The sequence below is a fragment of the Silene latifolia genome, chromosome 1, assembly GCF_048544455.1.
Source record: "Silene latifolia isolate original U9 population chromosome 1, ASM4854445v1, whole genome shotgun sequence".
Taxonomy (NCBI): domain Eukaryota; kingdom Viridiplantae; phylum Streptophyta; class Magnoliopsida; order Caryophyllales; family Caryophyllaceae; genus Silene; species Silene latifolia.
The window spans coordinates 29,974,826-29,996,319 of record NC_133526.1 but is presented as its reverse complement, the minus strand read 5'-3'; the positions used below and the strand labels follow the sequence as shown (position 1 = coordinate 29,996,319).

Below are 21,494 nucleotides of genomic sequence, written 5' to 3'. Positions count from 1 at the left end.
AAGAATATCCACCTTTAGCTTGAACTTTCATAGGTCCACATACATCACTGTGTATAAGTCCTAAAAGTTCACTGGCTCTCTCTCCAGTTCCAGAAAAAGGAGATTTGGTCATCTTTCCTTTGAGACAAGATTCACACATTTCATATGATTGATAATCATCTTGTCCAAGGCAACCTTGACCTTGTGTAATTTGTTTACTCTTTTCTCACCAATATGACCAAGCCTACAATGCCAAAGATAACTTTGATTTTCTTGATTATTTCTCTTCCTCTTTTGGCCAGAAATAGTCATGATAGGAGAAGTTGTCAATTCAGGTAAGATATACAGACCATGTTGTAAATAACAATTTACATATAATTCATTACCATGAAATACAGAACATTGATTATTATCAAAAGTTGTTCGAAAACCACACTTGTCTAAAGACGAAATGGAAATTACATTCGATGCAAACTTAGGAACATAATAACAACTTTTTAACAACATTGTCTTGCCCGTAGGTATTACAAGAGAAATTTCTCCTACAGCTATGGCAGCAACATGTGCTCCATTCCCAACTTGTAGGGTGACTTCTCCCTTCTTCAACCATCTACTGATCTTTAAACCCTGCAACATATTGCAGATGTTAAAACTACTACCGGTATCCAATACTCATTTATTAGTATCAGTAATTGCTAAAGAAATCATGAAAACATTATTCACGAATATCTCACCTTGTTTCTTGCCCTTCAGAGTAGCTTTGTACTCCGGACAATCTCTCTTCCAATGACCTTTCTTTTTACAGAAGAAACATTCGATATCCACTTTGGTCAAGCTGCACCTTCTTTCCCTTGGATTTGTTCACAACATCCTTGGGTGCAAGTGGATTTTTCTTAGACCGTTTCTTGCCTTTCCACTTGCTCTTAGAAGAGCTCCCAACCAAGTTCACAGAACCAGATACATTCACCTTCCCAGATGTGATTTGTTTTTCAAAATCGATCAACAGATTGAGCAATTCATGCAGATCACAATCCATCTTGTTCATGTTAAAATTAACAATGAACGGTGAATAAGTATCATTAAGAGATTGCAAGATCAAATCTTGCGACAACTCTTTACCAAGAGTGCATCCATGCTTCTCAAGCTGTTCTATCAGATCAATCATCTTTAGAACATGGAGACCCACTGGCTCCTTAGATTTCAGTTTAGACTCAAACAAGGACTTAGATAACTGGTACCTTGCAGTCCTACTCTGAGATCCATACATCTTCTTAAGATGTTCAATAATCTGTGGTGGATTCATGTCATTATGTTGTCTCTGCAAATCGGCAGTCATGGAGGCCAAAATAATGCACTTTGCAGTAGTACTTTGCTCCAAGTACTTAGCATATGTATCTAATATATTTGCATCATCTTCTCCCTCATGGGGTGCTACCTTAGCAGGCTTATCGATCACATCGATTAGCTTTTCATGCATGAGAACAATTCTCAGGTTGCGGTACCAATCATCAAAATTGTTACTGCCCAGCTTAGCATCAAGTATGCCACGCAGTGTTATAACAGCCATTTTGAGAAATCTTATTCTGAAAGAAAACAATCCAAATAAGAACATAATCATACATCATTATGATATGGACTTCATCAAAATGATACATAAAAATTTTAAAACATGCATGAGCCCCCTGGTTGTCAGGTCGTTTCTCATCATAATTAAAATTCATCTGATTTTATCTTATAAAATCATTTCAGGCTCTACACTACATAGTCCCCTGGTTGTCAGGTCGTACCTATCAGTGTAGTTGAGTTTATCCACTCTAGTGACAGAAAATTAATAAATGCCATACCCTCTGGGTTGTCCAGACTAAAAGTACAAGATTAGTTAACTTTTCTTCACCCCCGTATCATCTACAATAGACAATATTATTATATCTCCGAACTACAAGCCCCCTGGTTGTCAGGTCGCTTCTTGTAAACAAAATAAAATAATTTTATTGTCTACCTGAGTGGCAACCTTTGACAAAATATCTAATATTTTATCAATTAAAACCCAATAATATTTAATTGGTCAAGTTTTTTTTATGTCACTTAAACAATTTAAGTAACTCAAGTGCTTATATCGTATAAACATTAACAATTATATCTAATATAATCGTCAATCAGATAGCTATAAATAGCCATCATATAACTCTTGCGGTTACATCTCATGTAACTTATTAATAACTAATCATGCCAATACGAATGTCATATATAATGCAATCTTATCATTCGTTCTATTAATTAAACAGAATCAAATATGTGATTAACTGACTAACTAAAACAAGCATGAGCATCCAGCTTTAAGTATCACGTACCAACATCATTTTAACAATCATGCTTCATGCATACGTGCATAGCTAATAAAACTTCATTTACATGTGTCAATATTAAATTAAAGTTGCATACAAATCTATCATTAAAAGCTTAATGATTGAAGAAATTAATGGCCATGCAATTTTAATCAATGTTCCACTTAATATTATCACACTTGAACCTTGAAAAACAAAGCTCAATGATAATAGCGAGAACCATTCTCGCGTATAAACAAGATCGGTCAAACTTACAGACCCAAATTTATAATGCAAAATTGGCTCTGATACCAATTGAAGGGACCGCGGCACATTACATGTAGCAGCGGAAGACAGAAATGCGGTCCTTGTGAGATCTATTGCATTTAAAATTTTTGTAAAAACTGAGTAAAAGGACACATACTTTATGTGTATATAGTAAATTGGTCTAACCTCGAAAATACGGAGTCTCTAGTGTATCCACACCGGTAGATAAACTAACGTTCTCAGCCCTTGAGACGACCTCGGAATATAGAGAAAACACTTATCTCGCTTTTATGTATGTATGAGAGTAGATGATATCCGAACTTGTTACTGTTGTACGTATAAATAGCAAGAATGCATGGCTATTTATAGGTAACAAATAACTTGCTCATTAAGTTTCTCCACGTGAAACTTTGTTAAGCAATCATTAGTAAAAGCCACGTAGCAAACTCTTTGATAAACATTGAATCAATCATGTTTATCAATAAGGACGTGTAAATTAGCTTAATACCAATCTGATTCATTTTGATCCGTCTCTCATACAAACGTCTTTCCGATAATAACTATATTTCCGTGTTAGCGGACAATATAAAAATATGTCGTCGAGATTATTTAATTAATTATCTCATAATAAATTAAATAACCGTAAACGTTAAATATCACACCGTAAGTGTGTGACCACATAGGTTCATCGCTAAACCGGTAATAATTAATCTCATTAACTATTAATCGAGGTTGGCGTCTAACAACACTCCCCGACGGCCGGATAACGTGAATACCAATATTCACTGTGCTTTCATCGTACTCGAACCTGGTAAAGGATCTGTATTTTTTTCCCTCCGTCGTTCCAACTCCGGATCGTCCTAGGGTATGGTTTATTTGTCAAACCCCACGAGACGACCACTATGTTACATGTCAATCATTATCGGTCAAGAATGACTTTAAGAAACTCCTTTCTTAAAACATTCGTATGCCCTGGCCAAGGTCTTTATATGACCAATAAGATTAATGACAACATAGAGTTCAAACTCATTACCCTGAGTTGACGGATTCCATCTTGACTCACCACTAATTACATAGGTACTTAATTATACCCAATGACCATTCAACTAGCATTCTTACACACTAGGTGTCCGGTATCTAAGTACAATAAGTAGTCTATTAACTACAATGATGATCTCAGGTCAAAGGATAAAATATACAACTACTCCTTAAGAGAATTTCCACATTGACAATGCATAGGTAATAATAACCATTTGGAAAATCTCACTGTTGGTCAGTTCAATAATCATATCTCCATATGCATTATCTATATTATAACTTAATGAATGAGATCCATTAATACTCATCTCATGAGTACCGTTATCAATATATTGGTCTATTCGGATTATCATAGTCCCATTCTGATAATCACACGACCAAGAACACTTTTAGACTAAACTCTATAATACTCGACTCTCATTATCATAATCTTCATTATGATGTCAAATATACCGGTTTAATCAAAGACTTATCATCGTATTAATACCATAATGAGATAATAAGAAAATGCCATCTAATTATTAATCTCCATTAATAATTACATTGTATGAAATATGTTCAAAATGTTACATAACTAACGATTGCACTGGGGCATAATTCTAACAATCTCCCACTTGACCTAGAGCCAATCGGTCATGAACCTTAATCCTATATTCCACTTGTGCTTGTCAAACTCCTTTGATCCAAGCGCTTTAGTGAGAGGATCTGCAACGTTTTCTTTCCCTTCCACCTTTTGAATTTGAACGTCTCCACGTTCAATTATTTCTCTAATCAGGTGAAATTTCGGAAGAACATGTTTGGATCGTTGGTGTGATCTTGACTCCTTTGCTTGTGCAATAACTCCCGTATTGTCACACATTAGAGGAACACCTTCCTCCACAGAAGGAACAACACCAAGTTCAGTTAAGAATTTTCTTATCCAAACGGCTTCTTTAGCAGCATCACATGCGGCTATGTACTCTGCTTCGATTACTGAGTCGGCTACTGTACCTTGTTTGGAACTCCTCCAACTCACAGCTCCACCATTCAAGGTGAAAACATAACCAGAGGTAGACTTGCTATCATCTTTATCCGATGCAAAGCTAGCATCAGTATAGCCAAACACTTTTAGCTCACAATCTCCAAAAATGAGGAATTGGTCCTTAGTCCTTCTCAAGTACTTAAGGATGGTTTTCACCACTTTCCAATCTCATTTCACGATAAATTTGTTGTGAACCGCCTTACACAAGTATTTGTGTTTTTAGTATTAATAATTTTAATTACATTCTGAAACAACTACAAAACAGTACTAGTATTAAGTATTAACTATATTAAGGATAGTAATAACCTTACACTTTTTAGCATAGAAGGTTCATAAAAGGGTACCAAAAAAAAAGTGATCGACTACTGATGGACAGAAGATCGAGTTGTAAGAGAAGATTTCATATTCACAATGGTCGATTCATCAGCACCAAGCTTAACAGCTTGTCTGCCAGCTCTAAGAAATCTCGAAACAGCCCCTGTTACGTATTCATGAGCTTCCTTCACGTTCATCTTCTTCGCCATTTCGTCGGGGAAACTGTTTAGTAAATGGTCACCATTAAGTACAGCAGCTAATTCCAGTATTTCTCTTTGGAATGATGATAGTTGTTTCTCTTCGTTTGCTTCTGTCTTCCTTAGAGGAGTTACTTCTGGTAAAACCTCTATGCATAACAAAACCGAATTTGAAATAATTACAACCAATTTAAATAAGTCTTATCTAAAACCGTTCTACATAATAGTTAGCTTATGCATCTCATTTAATCGTAGTAACAATAAAGAAGGTGCATAAAGTATTAATAGGGAACAATAATATGGCCGATCAGATAGTATCAAGACTTAGTACCACCCTCTCACGTGCATTAATGCATTATGTATGATCCATCATTTTGATGTTCCGGGTATTTTAATTGTGAGAAGATGGTACTGAGACTCGGTACCACCTACGAGCTGGTAACGTCATCTCATGTTTCATTATAAGGTTGTTAGCCATCTAGGTAGCACAAAAACGGACACGGACACGTAATACGACATCCCATGAAATTTAGGACACGGGACACACTATTTAAATTAAATAAAATATATATTTTATGATTATAAATAACGTATGATTTTATTTTTGTAATGTATTTGATATTAAATTTAAATAAGTGAAAGTAAAATTTGACCTTAACTATAACTAATTCTCATTTCTCACCAAAACTCATCTTCTAATCAATGTCTTTTGACATTTTATTCCTCGTCTAAATTATAACATGTTTAGGCGTGTGTCCGACGAGTGTCGGATGTCCGGGTGTCCGACACGACATCTGACATGGGACGCCTAGTTAGAAGGAGTGTCCATGCTACCTAATTAGCCATGTGCTCCCTCAATCCCAATTATATTGTTAGCCCGTTCCCTTTTGTTCCGTTTCTAAATTTACGTAGCGCGAAGATTAGGAGAAAATAGCTAACCTGGGCAATCAGTTCTGGGTTGGGTCAACTGGGTGACAACACCTTCAAAAGTGCCAGCCCAAGCATCTCTGTGGGTCAAGAAATTAGATTTAAGATTGAATATCTTCTTAATGGTAGCTGGGATTGAAGAGTGCTCATATTCTGAGTTTGCTGTTGGACCTGTAGGCTTGCTTATAACTGATCAAATCACATCCAATAAAAAAAAAAAAAAAAAAGTCAAATTATTGTAAAAAGTGAATCAAAATGTAACAAATTTTTTGTTTAAGATGGCTATATCCGTCTTAGACAATAAAACGGGGCTAATAGATGGATGTTATAAAAAGCAAAATGTCGAGGTAATAACAACTCTTGTCCCTGCCACCTATAAGCTATAATATTTGACCCATTTAACTCTTAAAACGGATGTAATCGTTTTAATGGAGACCAACTGCATTATATAACACGGTCGTAATGTTGATGTTCATCCAATTGTTCTCTAGATTTAATACTTAGAGGCTACAAATCTACAATGTCTTTATGTATCGACTATCGAGTCAATCGTCATTATTGAAGTAATAAAACATTTGTTACTTCTTCATAAGAATTAATTTATAGATACTTAGTAAGTTTTTCTTAAAACTGTCTTAAGAGTCAAACAGATCCAAATAATACACAAATCGCCTTAGAGTGAGCCACTCAAATAATTACCAACAATATAATGCACAAATTTATTATAAGGAGGATTGGGTTTTGGGAGATACATTAATGATATAAATTCATCAAAATTGCCATATTGTAATTTGGAAATATAGGTGGCCATCCTATATATTGTATCGACCCACAAGTCATCATTATTAAAAAGCCTCTATTATTTGATCACCATGTGTTTGGGGACTATCCAATTTTTGAGCTAATTTTATGTCGTGTACATATTTATTTACATTCTAACTAAATCTAATCGTAACTAATTGAAAATCTCTTTGTTTAAAGGTTATGGCGAAAGTATTGTGAATGTCAGAGTTAGTTAATTAGGGACCGAATATTTAAAATGAATGTTATGAAGTCCACTATTTGATATATAGAAGTATCGAAAAGATATTAGTCTAATGGTTAAGATGCAGATATCATGATAAATAAATTATGGATTAAACTCCACATTTCCGATATATTACATTAATCTTGCGCTTCATTTAACCCCAACAACAGTTTGATAGAGAAGAGTATAACTAATGTGAACAAGTAGAAACTATCAAACAAACCCTTTAACATAGGATCTTAAACTAGCATGTGTGTATGTGACCAGTTATAAACATTAAAATTAATTTAAGAAAATTGTCGGTGCAAGTAGTCAAAAAGCACCCAAAAAAGGTGCACTACATACCAAAGCAAATACCCAATTACACTCCCAAAATCACTAAAAGAGAAATCAATCAAACTTCACTATGCAAAAACAAAATGCTCAAAGTCATGTTAGCATACATGATATGGGACATTCTCTTTTGTTGATTTTCTTGATAAAATGATGAGTATACATGATCAGCAAGTCTTCATTTATGTACCCTTTTATTTACGACCAATTAAATCAAACCAAATGTCTTAGGATTCAAGATCTTGGAATCCACATAGTTAAAACTCTAAGGGAAAGGCTTTAGTGATGTTACCCGACTCGAATCAAGCCTAAAACTGGATAATATACACGCAAAAAATTCACGGCTCATAAAATCAATGAACTTGTTCAAAACCCGTTAAGCTATTTCATTTATGTTAACTTGTAACTCATTTTCCTTTTTTAATACACTAAATAAATAAGATGAATAAACAGAAAATAGGTGACGAATCGACCACAGTAAAAAAAGAGGGGATATAAGACATACCGGTTCCCTTGTTGATCCAAGGCGAGACCATAATAGTAGGCACGCGAACACCAAGCCTATCAAACTTGAAAAATGAAGGAGGAGGACCGGTGTTACCATCAGGACTAGGGACATTAACATAAGGTGTTTGAACATGGTCATAAAATCCACCATGTTCATCATATGTTATTATCAATAATGTCTCATTCCATTGTGGACTTGACCTTAATGTTTCATACACTTCCTTCACTAGCTTTTGCCCGTTTGCAACGTCGTGTGATGGGTGGTCGTCGTTTGCTGGTTTTCCTTTTAAATCGAAGAACCTGTGTGCATTATCCATTTCGCACTCTCTAATCAATATCTATTCCGTATTTACTTATAGTAATTGGGATAAATTTTAGTGCACTAAACATAAGTAATTGGTTCGTGTAGTGAAGTTATTAATAACATCAACATCAATTAATTTGTGACGCATCACAAGTTTGTGGGGTTTTACAATTGATTAAACTAGTTTTAAACCCGTGCAAAATTGCACGGGTATGTATTTGGGCCGTTATTAATGTATTTTGATGTATTTTTTTTTGTATTTCTATTGTACTCATCTAGTTGATCTAAATCAGCGATCTACATAATTAATGTTTAAACTTGTTACAAATACTTGTTCACGTGCAATGGTTTAAGAGGAAATAACAAAGGATATTTTTTTTCCTTAAAAATATATCGTATTATCTAGTTTTTAAAAATTATGCATGTAATTTATTCGCATTATATGTAATTCAATCCCGTAATTAAATGTAATTCCTTCTCGTAATTATGTAATTTTATTATTATTTTTTTTAAAAAAATTATGTAATTCATTTATTTGTAATTAGTTTCATTTATTCCGATTTGTAATTCATTCCGCTTATATGTCATTAATTTCATTTATTCGGAATGTATAAAATTATTTCATAGTATTATTTCATAGTATTTCTTCTAAGACGGAATTTGTCGCATGTTTGTATAGCCGAAATTCTGAAGAAATAAATACATTGCACACTAACGGGTCCCACCATAACATGTATTTCCAAAAAAAATAAAAGGTTGAATTAATGACGTGGCACGCCCTGGATTGAGTATTGTCTTCTAAATTAATAAAGATAAGATTATGTTAAAAAAGAAAAAGTGATTTGTGAAATGTCCGAAGTTACTTTTCGTCACAAGTAAGAATAGCTAATTAATAAATGATGTATGTGTTTTTGTAACTCTAACCTAGGTTGCACGAAAACGGACACGGACACGGACACGGACACGACACGGACACGCGACACGGCACTTCAAAATTTTCAGGACACGGACACGGCAAAAAAAAAAATCAATATACATATTAAAATAAAGGGAATTTGAAGAACATTATAACCAACATCTAAACTTTGGTCATTTAAACATTTTAAAGCCACAAAATCGTAAAATGACAACCAATATTAACGTCTTATACATTAAAATCAACATGTCTTAAAAGCTACAAATTTCCAAATTACAAATCCAAATTTAAATAAGCATTCAAATCTTACAAAATTAAATAAAAAGTATCAAAGTTTCCAAATTACAAACCCAAATTCGAGTTTTACAATACTATTCACCATAGTCATCAAACCGAATATTTTCCGCAAAATATATTAACATTAAAAGGCACCAGAAATAAATTGGACAAACAATGCTCACCAAAAGCTAAAAAAAAGGAGTTCATGGATCATCCTTTGCACCATTGTAATTATTCATTAAACTTCTTTCAATAAGTGGGAATAACAACTCAGTTATTCGCTTCCGAAAATTATCCATAAATCAAACAAACCCTAGCTTCCGAAAAATCAACAATCTCCAAATTTAAAACCCCCAAATTTAATAACAACAACAATAATAATCATTATAACGATTGATTTTGATTAATTTGATTATTTAGAAACTTATTATTATGTATAATATATATATAGATTAATATAGAAATAAAATATAGATTGAGAAATTAGGAAAAAATGAAAAAGCGAGCTACGTGGCGAGCAGAGGCTGGCGGCGGGGAAGGGGAGGGTCACGGCGGTCGGACTGAGGCGAGGGGAGGCGGGAAGGCATCACAATGCAAGAGAAAAAAAGGGATAAGTGAGATGTAAGAGGAAAATGGAAGAGTGAGATGTCCTGATAACTGATAAAGTGAAATTTTGATTTCAAAGCTGCTTATTTGGTGTGTCCAGCGGACACGGGCCGTGTCCAACCATGTTGGACCGTGTCCGACACGTTTTTTTTAACATAAAAACCGGGGACACGGTTCAAGGCGTGTCCAGAACGTTTTCAGGCGTGTCCTACAAGTGTCGGTGTCCGACACGGTGTCCGGCACGGGAACGCTCAAAACTAGGAGTGTCCGTGCAACCTAGACTCTAACTACTCAGTCATTTGAAAATGACGCATGCGTGCAAATGTGCAATATAGATTTATAAAAAAATCAACTAACCCGAACTAAATTCGACTCACTCCGTCCTTCAAGTTTCAAGAATTTAAAGACAAACACTTGCTAAATTAAAATCCAAATAGCTAAACAAAATACACTAAAAATCACATTTGAGAAGAATCTTACATTTTTATCCCTCCGTTGACTCCAATTTCATTCATTTCAGTAAAATATGCGAGAAATATTTAAGTTAAAATGTATGAAATTAGACTAAACAGAGAAACTATTTTAATTCTACCCAAACCCAACCCGGCCCTAGATCACAAATCTATAACTATACCACATCACCTAAAACAACACGGTGTTGAATAACATTATAATAATTTATGCACCTTATTTAATAGGGTTTTTTCATGTGAATAATCCAACCTATGCCTTCCCTTCTCACATTAATCCATCCTAACGTTTAACTGAGAATAATCTCGTCTTTAACCTCATTTAACTTATATTAGACCAACCCCATTTTTTACCTGTTACAACCGGTATCCAAACAGGTGACCTCATTAAAACTTTATTTAATCCTTTTAATCTTCATATCTTACAGTTCTTCATCTTCATTTATTAGATTATTATCATTCTTCTTCATTTCTTCAATTTTTGTTTATTTTTCTTCATTTCTTAAGTTTACTATCTCTGTCTCTCTTATTTCTTGTTCTTTCTTTTATTTTCTTCTTACTCCCCAATTTTTATTCCTCCCTTCTCCTTCAAATTAGAGGGCAAATTCTACCACAAAAAGATTTGGGGGAAATCAATGCTCGTCATATAACACATTCTTTACATCGTGTTCATATCTGCATTTCAAAAGGTCACAAACAATCGCATAAAGCTAAAACCTTGAACAACACCAAACAAAAAAAAAATCAAATTAAACACAAAGCTCGGACATCCGAGCCTCAGATTTGGAAAAATCAAAAAAGCGAGCAGCGTCAAATTCATACTCGAAATCGACTTCAACGGCGTCGTATAGAGGGATAACGTTTTCGAGTACCATTTCCATGCGTCAAATTGTTGTGAGTAGAATTGGAGTTTTGTGAGTGTGCAGACAAGTAGAAGGAAAAAGAGCGGTGAAGATTAGACGGCGGGGGTCCAAATTTTGCCAATAGAATGAAAATCGCCCTTGTTGATCAATTCGCACCACAAATGAAAGGGAAATCAAATTGGGGAAATTAATTGAGGGTTTCCATTGATTACAAACTTGACAAGTTCTGGGGAAATAACATTATGGTTTTTGTTTTGACAATAAGAAATGAATAAGAAGGGAGTTAAGGGTTAACAAGTTTATTAACATAAGGGATACCGGTTGTTCAGGTATCCCTTCCACTAGTCTAATACAAGTTAAATGAGGTCAGAGATTATTCTCAGTTAAACGTTAGGATGGATTAATGTGAGAAGAGAGGGCATAGGTTGGATTATTCACATGAAAAAACCCTATTTAATTTAATAAGGTAAACGAATTGCATGATCATTATAAAATCATTATACACCGTAGAACGATCTTTAACCCGGCCCCGTAAAAAACTAAAAAGAAAAGGAGAATTGGTTACCTAGGTTCGATGACAGCCAAGTTAGGAAGTTTGCCAGTTCTCGCATCTTTCTTAAATTTATCGAACAAATGAAACTTAAAAACATACTTCAATCTTCTCAAATTCCTATAAAACAAAGTACTAGGAACTGACTGAAAGTAAATCCCAAAATTTAACCCATTTTCATGCACTGAATCAAATACCGTCTTTTGCGGATACCCCAATGCCAACTGTCTCTTCACATGTTTTATTGCACCATGTGACGTACCCGAATACACAAACAATCTATTCGGTTGTGTCGGGCCCGGTAATCCCGAAAACCATCTATCAAATACAGCAAATTCTTCCACCAGTTTTGCCATTACTGGTACATTTTCGGGTTTAAACCCTCGCATAACCGTGTCCGACACATTTCCTGACATTGACATTGCCTGTTCTATAAACCCATTCATCGCCGGTATTTGACTCGACCCGTATATTTGTTTTGTTACGTCTTCAAATTCGTGGCCTGGATCCGGGTCCACGTATTGGGCGTCATCGGTCACGCAGATGGACTTTGAACCCGGGTTTTTGGTTGATACCGGGTTGCATTCGGTGCCGGTTAGACCGTTTATTTGTGGGTTTATTCGTTTCATCCAACCGATTAAATGGTCGAATGACCGGTTTTCGAGCACTAATACAACGATTGTTTTAATGGGTGTTTGTGTTTGGCTTAAGCATTGTTTAGTGCAAAAAATGGTGGAAAATATAAGAATTGGAAGAATAATTAGTGCTCTCATTTTTTATTTTATTTTTTTGGAGATTTTGATTTTAGAATGTGAATTTTGAAATGAAGTGGGTTTATAGAGAAATATAAACATAAATTGTAAATGGGAGGATTTTTATTTTTTTGGAGTTATAGTAAGAGTTGAGCTTTGAGTGTTTTTTCCTTGAAGGTTCATGATTTGGATGATTTATGATAAAGAATGAAGTTTATGGGTTTGTGTTTTTGCTTAATTTGTTTTCTATATAAATTATTGTACAAGAAGTTTGTAAAACGTATTCTTTTTTATAAATCAAATTTTTATTTTGACGGGTCATGATATTTACATTAATAGATTTGCTTTAATTAAAAAGAGTAATAGATTATTATTGCTATAATTAAGCTCTATTTAGTTTTGTTGAGTTTAGTTTCACTTAATTTATATTACCCCAACACAAGTCTATTCAGTTTCGTTTTACTAGTTTAATTGAAAAGAATAGGGTCTAATCGTGTTTTGTAGGTAGTAAAAGGAGTGGAGAAATAAAGTAGCACGTGAGTGGAAAAAAAAAAGAGTGAAGGGGAGAGGACTGAGGAGTGCTTTAAGAGGATCAATTGGTCTCCCTTGTGACGGGTCACCATTTGTGGCGGATATTTTGTGAGTTAAAATGGTAACAAAATGGGTTAGTGGAGAAAGGGGACCACATGAATAGTGTTGCAGAGAGAGAAAAAGTGGGTACTTTGTGAGGTAAAATGGTATCCGTCACTCCAGAGTGACGGATATGTGCCGTCACAAATGAGATTTTGTGTAAGAGGATATAAAGATAAAGCAATGTAAATAAGATGAATGTGTGATACTATTAAGGTAACTAATCACTTGAGTTATGATTAGATCATAAATGGGTTTATTATTATGAAGTAAATATTGGCAATGGATCTTCTCCATTACCTATCCATCTCCATTATTTATCAATGGATGTGATTTAATTTCGAGAATAAATCGACGGCCTAGATTTACTTGTGATGGTGAAGAACGTAGATCTATCCTCTCCCGAGTTTTAAATGTAGTATGTAATTTTTCTTCCGGCAAAAAATTAAAGCGTCTTGCTTGTGATGGGCTAATCCCGTCACAAGCTGAAGACCTCTCACAAAAAGAGAGAGGGGACAAGGTAGGGCACCCCTCATGTGCTTCCCCACTCATCTCTCATGAGTATTTTGTGAGAGGAAATGGTATCCGTCACAAGCTTGTGACGGATATCGCCGTCTTCAATGAGATTTTTGTGTATAAAAATATGGTATGTACTATGTAGTATGTACTTTCGCACTTCCAAGTTCCAACCAATTGCTTATTTCGTCATTCTCCATCGTTTATCTTTGTCATTATTATAAAATTTTAAATAAAGTAAATAAATGACTAGGACAACGAAAGAATTAAAGCAATCCGACTTGTCACCAATGATGACCCAATATTGGTTGTAACAGACACATTAATAACTCGACACAACCCAAACAAATATGACCTGACCCACTTTAACCTGGTCCATAAACGACCTGATTAGTGATTACCACCTCTAAGCAACAATGTATAAACCACATGGATGTTCACTCAATAGTTCGGATAGAAGGCCAGATTGGGCTACACAATTTAGCCCAAACCAGATAACCAGACCATGACATGATTACTACCTCTAAGTAACAATGTAATTACATCCTATCAAATTTAAATCAATTCACAATTTACACTCCTATTTTTATTTCATTGACAGTGGCGGATTTAGGGGGGCTAGCAGGGGCGGTCGCCTCTACTGGACATTGGAAATTTCGAATTTTTTAGTTTTCGCTTTTTTTCTTGTGGCATTACCAGTTTGCCTAGGCTGAAATTTTTCGCCCCCCTAAAGGGAAATCCTGGCCGCCATTGTCCATGGATCTAAAGACTACTATAATAATTAGTTAGTGATTACGATGGAATAATATCAGTCAGTCGATGCAATTCCCGATACATCTCCATTCTCCCCTAACCTGTGAAATATGGTAACCCCTTGAGTCACTAGACAATGCTGCTGCTACTGTTGTTCACAAATATGTGGATTGGTTGCAGATGCATTTGTTTCTTTGTCTTAACTTAAGCTAACTAGTACCTTGAAATTGACAAAATCATCATTCTCTTGTTAAGAGTAGGCCACCTCGACCATGTTTTGAGGCGATAAGCGTACCTAGGATTGAATGGCCGAGATCAGGCCGTGATAACTCCTTGATTTCTAACGTTACTGATATATTGTACCTATGTAAGAAAAAGTGTGATTCTATTTCTACAATGCAAGCAAGCATAAAGTTTTACACCAGCTTTTGTGAATCATATGGCTTCTGTTATAAAGATCACAGATGTTACAGCTAACATTACAATTTACAAATTGTAATCTACCAAAGGGAAATCAATGCTGGATTGGGGGCCAATTCTGATTGGGGTATTGCTCTTCATTATACTCTCCCCGGGTTTACTGTTCCAATTGCCAGGAAATGACCGCCATGTCGAATTTGGAAGCTTCAAAACAAACCCCAAGGCCGTCATCATCCACACCCTCATCTTCTTTGCTGCCTTCACCATATTCATTATGGCCATTGGTGTCCACATTTACTAGGAGGAGAGTACATCATTTCAGAGTTTTTTTTTACGATGCAAAATGCTACGGAGTATAACTTTATATTTTACCGTTTTCCTTAGTACAAAACTTAACCCTTTATTTTACTTATTGACTTATTGTCCTTTGCCATTGATTTTTTATTTCTTTTTGGCATAGCCGACCCCAAAATCATTTTGTGGTTACGGCTCTGATGGCATTTTTTATTTTTCGGCTAATGGTTCTAGTTGTACACTTGTACTCCCGGTCAAATGGGTAATGTATATGCAGCATGGAAAATCCTACTCCAAGTTTTCTGAACTAACCCTCTCATTTTTATTTAATTTCTTGTTCATTTTATTGCCTCGTATAGTCGTATATATTAAAATGACGTTTGACTGTTTAATCATAGAGGTAATCCTGTAAAGGCTTGATTTTGCTACAGTTACTTGTTCCTTAAACTTGGAACGGAAATTGTTATTGTTAATAGAGTAACAGTACAAGCAAATTGTAAGTTAAACACATACAGATGCTTATGATGAAGTTAATGGCTACGGAGGTTCGTTGGAGGTTTGAAATTCATGTGTACCGTGACTATAATCATTGTGCGGACTGGCTTGTTAACACGGTGATTGACGATGAAGCGAATGAGTATTAGAAGATTGGGTCTATACTAGGCACGGCTATTATTAGGGTTGACCATATTAGGGTTAGGGTTAAGTTGGGAGGTATTATATATACCTCACCATATCGATGTAACACAACCACAATTCAATAATACAATTCTCTCTATACAATCATCTCCCCTCTATAATCTTAACATGGTATCAGAGTCACTTTTCTGAGGACTCTAAAAATTCCGCTGCCCCTACCGGTGGGTCGTTTAACCTACTACACCCACCGGCGGGATCTTCTTCCGTATTTACAAATTTAATAAAAAAAAAGGGTCCTGATTAGTCATATAATAAACGTATAAAAGTGTTAAAATTGTATATTTTATAAACATATAATTAATCTTTGTGAGAAAAAAAAAAGAGATCATAATGTCTTACAAATATAAATATTGTCAAAAATCTAAGTTGTCGATTTTAACTATTTGGTGAAATAATTTGTGTAGTAATAAAGATAATTTTATTTAGAAACATTTTTGAATATTTAAAAGATTTACAAAAGATTCGAGTTGGTAATTATAACCAAATCTGTAATTGTCTTACACAAAAACCTTAGGAAAAGGCTAAACTTTGTTTTAAAAAAAAATACTTCATGAAAAAGTAACATGTCATAATAGGAAAAAGAGGTAAAGAATGATATTTACTTAGCATTTGACAGAGAAAAATTTCTACAATAACAATATTAGAAATAAACAACTTCAACGATGACATGAAATAGTTTTAACGGGTATTTCCAAGGGAAACGAGGCATAAGACAAGGAGATCCTTTGTCTCCTTTATTGTTCACTGTGTGCATGGAATACCTCGGCATGGTTTTAGCTAATGTCACTGATAATATGGTGTTCAGTTACCACCCCCTTTGCAGAGCACTAAAGCTAACTCACCTTTGTTTTGCAGACGATCTTTTAATGTTTTGCAGAGGTGACAAACCTTCTATTACTGTATTGCTAAGAGCGTTTGCTACCTTCTCTGTTGCATCTGGCCTTGAGATGAATTGTGAGAAGTCTGATATTTATTTCAATGGCCTGGGTGTGTGTGGACTGCGGGCCGCCCACGGGGGCGCTTGGGACGAGGGGAGCTCGGGAAGAACAAGCGTTTGCATTTTGTAAGGAGTCGCCACCAATTTTTATGGGAAATTGGAACCGTTCGAATACCTCGTGTCATGTCAAGACACAAAGTAGTGACATGAACACTAAGCGATCGTTACCCTTAGCATTCTATGTCTAGAATGACTCTCGTGGATGCCAATGAACACGGGTGCTCACGGAGATCTGGAGTAAGGGGTGAGGGTACGTATTAGGAAGCTCTTTTGATCGAACACCTAATCCCGCCCGCCTCGATAGCGGCCTCTACTAATGATTAGGGAGTTTATTCGTACTTGATATATCGTCGGCTATATGCATGCAATGCAACATCCATAGATTAATCCTAACATGTGAGAATTAGACTAAGTCGGTGAACACGTAATTAGCAAACAATTGGGGTCGAAGTAGGAATTAATGTTAATTTACATATGAAGACAATACAAATGAAAGAAACAATACAATAACGATAAATTACAATAAAATTACATTAATTACAACGGAATAGGCGATTTATGTCGAAAATACCTTTAAAACGGATAATTTGAGAAAAGAAAATAAAAGAATAAAACAAAGAAAATTAAATAAAGTAAACGAACAGAAGTTAGTGATAATACGGGTATTAGTTAATTAATATGTAGACTAATTAAACTACGTCAAGGCAGAAAAGGAGTTCGGGACGAAATCACCCGAACAGCGCAAAGCGAGCACTGCGCCCTTTGGAAGAGCGCGGCGATTCTTTGCGTCTATTCCAAGGGTGAGTTCTAGTGTAACGAAGCCGGAACTGCAAACCGTTAATGTTAATTGGTTAATTTATGGATCGATTACGACAATTGACTCGGATGAAAGTAATTTAATGTATTATTTACATATGAAGGTGTCATAAAAACAGTAAAACATGGATGAGACGGATGCTAAAGAATTAATTACGAGATGAAATAACATTAATTAGTAACTACAAACTAAACAAAATTAATTAGACTAAACATGATGAATTGATGACAAATTAATGAATAAATAAATTAGAATGTATCAAAGGATGAATTCCAGAAACTCAATATGATGAAATTGAATCTCTAAAACCCGGATTGAATTTATGACGAAAACCCGCAAATATTGATTATAAGGGATTTAAGCCGGATTTATGATGATTAAACATGTTAAATGATGAATGATTAATTATATACATGTGAAATTAATATGTTATTATGATGAACGAATTAAAGAACAAGAGGAAACAAATGAAACAAACACAAACACGAATTACAGAGGACGGAAGAAGAAGAAAAGAAGCAGGAACTGCGGCAGCCTCACGAAGAGGCGCGGCAGGTGCTGCGCTCCTTCGAAGAGGCGCAGCGATTCTTTGCGTCTTTTCTCGACGTCATCTCATCGGAAATCGGCAAAAAAAAGGTTTTGAAGGCGGTTTTAGAAATCAGTTTTAATGAGGTACTTTCGACATAAACCTTACAATTGTTATACGAAAAAATAAATACAATAAATAAAGAGAGGTTAATACACCCTCAGACTTACATGTTGACGGAACGAGATGAACTAAGAAAATCGATTAGTGATGCTCGACGCGAATGCAAGGAAAGAGTGCCCTCGAAAGAGGAAAACGATTTAACAAATTGATTAATTAGATTGATTGAGTGTAGTGGTCAAATTGGTCGGTCATGCAACGGAGAGGCTGGTACCCGGAAGGATCCGAGCTTACGTGGTCGAAGGTTCAAGCACGTAGGCGCCAATTAGTAAGAACAAAGTCTAGAATGCAAAGGGAGAAGAGAAGGGCGGACACTCGCGTGAGAAATATGAGGAGCGAAAGCTCCTATTTATACTAATCACACGGAGGAATAGGGTTTCGGAGACTCTTTGGAAGTGAATCTCGGAAAGATATGAAAAAGATACGTAAATCATGCAAAGAAGGGCCTGGGAAGAGGCGCAGCGCCTGCTGCGTCTCTTGGAAGAGGCGCAAAGACTGCGTCTATTCCCCGTGGAGGTTTCCTCTGTTTAAGAAAGATTTCCGTGTTTAAGTTATGGTAGGACGGATTTGATTCGATTATCTTTTGAATATTACGGGATATTATTTGCCAAAAGATAAAATTTGAGAAATATGGAATAGAAATATCCGGAACATTCAGAACATTCAGACTCGGGATTTAATTATCGAGAAAATGGAGACGGTTTTTGACCCGGACTCGAATGTACTCTAATTATCGCCAAAACGACCGTATCGGTACGTAGATGACAACTAAGAGGTTGACATTAATTTTTGAGCGATCACTTGACGATAATCTTACGAACTGTCACAAATCGTTCCGCGAATCAAACATGCGGCCCAATCATCACAGGGTGGTTTGCGAGGGGTGCAGAAACGAGGTGTCTCTGAGCCCCCACTTTGACCGAGGCTTGGACAAGGCGAAAGTCAAAGTATAGCCATCAGTTCAATCGAAGATTACAACTCGACGACTATGGCGACGCGAGGCGCTCAAGGGGTCGAACCAAGGACTGTCGTCGGGAACATTTTAGAGTCTGTCGACTATCGGGAGGGTCGTTTAAAGTCCATTAGACTACGTAAGGAAGCTCGCTTGACCATAAGAAGAGACCATACCGAAATACCCCTGGGTGAAACGGGACTGAAGACGCTTCGAAAGAGAAAAAAAAATTTGGTCTGAAGATAACTTGGTGTCTGAAGGCATTAGGAGGTCACAGGGAACTTTGGTCGAACTCTGCGGGGAACAAAAGATATATATAAAAAATAACAGCAGGACGTCGGTAGAAACTGCTGGGGAAGTCTGCTTGCGTCGGTCTCAAACGAACTTTGGCGAAATTTAGAGGCTGAATTTGCTTGCGTTGGTCTCAAACAAACTCTTGTCGGGTGATTCTACTGATGATCTTGGCGGGAATCTGCTTGTCTCTGTCCTCAAGCAAACTCTCGTTGGGTGATTATTTTGACGATTAGGAGCATCTTGATCGTCATGGGAGAAACTTCAAGTGAGCAAGATCTTGCAAAATACCACTCACATTTGAAACAAAATGAGCAATACTGCAAAAAATCTGCTGCGAGGGATAAAATGAACTTGGACGATCTTTGCCAAAATATTGTCGCTATTTGGATAAAATGCGGGCCGGAACGAAGAAAAAATCGCCGAAACGGACCAAAATGATACAAATGTCATCGAGGAAGAGGCGCACCAAAGATGGGCCCACAAATAACGAACTCATAACGAATTTCCGAAAATTCGTAAGGAGGGAACAAAAGGAAGAGGCGCAGCAAGAGCTGCGTCTCTTGGAAGAGGCGCAGCGCCGTCGCGTCCTTTCCCCAATTTGATTCTGCGTAAAAACGCGAAATCGAAGGGTTTTAATTCATTATTTGAAACACAAATCCTTCAATTTCTCTCTCAAATCTTCACCATTTCCGTCAAGGTTGGATTCAAAAGCTTGCTTGAAATATGACTAATCGAGGTATGTGTTTTAAACTTGCATTAATCATCCGTATTTGTCGAATTTTGAGCTGCAATAATTAGGGTTTTCGACCCATTTGCTCGAAAATTTGGGGCTTTTCCCCCAAATGGATTTGTCTTGCCAAATTGATGCTAGAAATGGATAGTAGGCAATGTTAGGAACATAACCATGTATTCACTTTGAATTTTCATCGAGTTTTGAGCCCTTGAGCGAATTTTGAGACTAAGTTTCTGACTAGATCGATGATTGCTTCGAAAACGGCCTTAGGATTGCCCATTTGTGATGAAATTTGATATTTGGGACCCTTGGGTGATGGGTAAACTTCCTGTCATCTCGGAATTTTGGTTGGTGACAACTTTTGCAGGGCACCTTTTAGGGCATAAACGCCATTATAGCGAAATGCTGCCGAATTTTCGACTCGAACCCGGAACCAGACTTTGATTTTGACTTGACTTGACCCAATTTGTCACATGAGTGATTGAATTGGTGAGAATATGGCCAAGGATGGCCAGAAAGGATAGTTTCCAGGGCTCCGGAGGCTCGAAAACTTCTTAATCAAAGGCTCGCCGTCACGTGACGCGGCCTAAACTTGCTTTAATGTTGCAGGTGATGATGCTTCCACTTCCGGGAGGACTCCCATGGAGGTAGACGCCAGTGCGGTTGAGGAGGCTTTGGAGCAGGCTTTCACCGACGCGGTGATGGCTGCTGCAGACGAGGTTCCTGAGGAGGAGGCTGAGGAGGAGATTCCGCGACGGGCCCACCTCGGACGAGGGGGTCGTCAGCTGAGAGGAGCTCCCGCGTGGGCTGAGACTTGGGAGAGTAGGCACCTTGTGTGGGCTGCAGAGGGTCACTTGTCCTACAGGACGGTGAAGAGCTTGGTAAATAGGAATTCCCTAACTCATTACTTATCCTCTTTCTGTTTTTTGTTCAAATTTCCTTCAAATTTACTTCAAAATTAAAGATAGCTTTATCTCGAATCATAATAGGAGGCCGGGAATATCCGGT

At 36.4% G+C, this 21,494-nt stretch overlaps 4 protein-coding genes across 4 annotated transcripts in view; 2 read left to right on the top strand and 2 right to left on the bottom strand.

Annotated features, from left to right (window-relative positions):
* The window catches only part of LOC141602117 (uncharacterized), a 60,117-nt gene extending 53,822 nt beyond the window's left edge, over positions 1 to 6,295 (top strand). The window contains exon 9 of the mRNA XM_074422432.1: positions 4,766 to 6,295. The gene's annotated coding sequence lies outside the window, so the exon portion shown is untranslated. The remainder of the gene's footprint in view (positions 1 to 4,765) is intronic.
* LOC141658407 (uncharacterized) lies at positions 334 to 2,879 on the bottom strand. The gene is made up of 2 exons (XM_074465402.1): positions 714 to 2,879; positions 334 to 606 (listed from the first exon to the last, which is right to left on the bottom strand). The coding sequence occupies exon 1, from the start codon at positions 1,595 to 1,597 to the stop codon at positions 779 to 781; it is 819 nt and encodes a 272-aa protein (XP_074321503.1). The 5' UTR covers positions 1,598 to 2,879; the 3' UTR covers positions 334 to 606; positions 714 to 778.
* LOC141602111 (non-specific phospholipase C6) lies at positions 4,813 to 12,987 on the bottom strand. Its single transcript, XM_074422427.1, has 4 exons — positions 11,939 to 12,987; positions 7,934 to 8,235; positions 6,081 to 6,257; positions 4,813 to 5,290 (listed from the first exon to the last, which is right to left on the bottom strand). The coding sequence occupies exons 1-4, from the start codon at positions 12,694 to 12,696 to the stop codon at positions 4,992 to 4,994; spliced, it is 1,536 nt and encodes a 511-aa protein (XP_074278528.1). The 5' UTR covers positions 12,697 to 12,987; the 3' UTR covers positions 4,813 to 4,991.
* Positions 12,988 to 14,884: 1,897 nt separating this feature from the next.
* LOC141658249 (uncharacterized) lies at positions 14,885 to 15,676 on the top strand. Its single transcript, XM_074465381.1, has one exon. It carries the CDS (start codon positions 15,092 to 15,094, stop codon positions 15,293 to 15,295), a length of 204 nt encoding a protein of 67 aa, XP_074321482.1. The 5' UTR covers positions 14,885 to 15,091; the 3' UTR covers positions 15,296 to 15,676.
* The last annotated feature ends 5,818 nt before the right edge of the window (positions 15,677 to 21,494 follow it).

What these genes read in the sequence shown, in the direction of transcription:
- LOC141658407 (XM_074465402.1), bottom strand. Translation starts at nt 1,597, where the DNA reads ATGATTATGTTCTTATTTGGATTGTTTTCTTTCAGAATAAGATTTCTC.
- LOC141602111 (XM_074422427.1), bottom strand. Translation starts at nt 12,696, where the DNA reads ATGAGAGCACTAATTATTCTTCCAATTCTTATATTTTCCACCATTTTT. An exon ending in TTGGCTGTCATCGAACCTAG is followed by an intron (nt 8,236 to 11,938) that starts GTAACCAATTCT and finishes TAATGCACACAG; the next exon opens with GTTCTTCGATTTAAAAGGAA. An exon ending in ACCCAGAACTGATTGCCCAG is followed by an intron (nt 5,291 to 6,080) that starts GTTAGCTATTTT and finishes TGTTATGCATAG; the next exon opens with AGGTTTTACCAGAAGTAACT.
- LOC141658249 (XM_074465381.1), top strand. Translation starts at nt 15,092, where the DNA reads ATGCTGGATTGGGGGCCAATTCTGATTGGGGTATTGCTCTTCATTATA.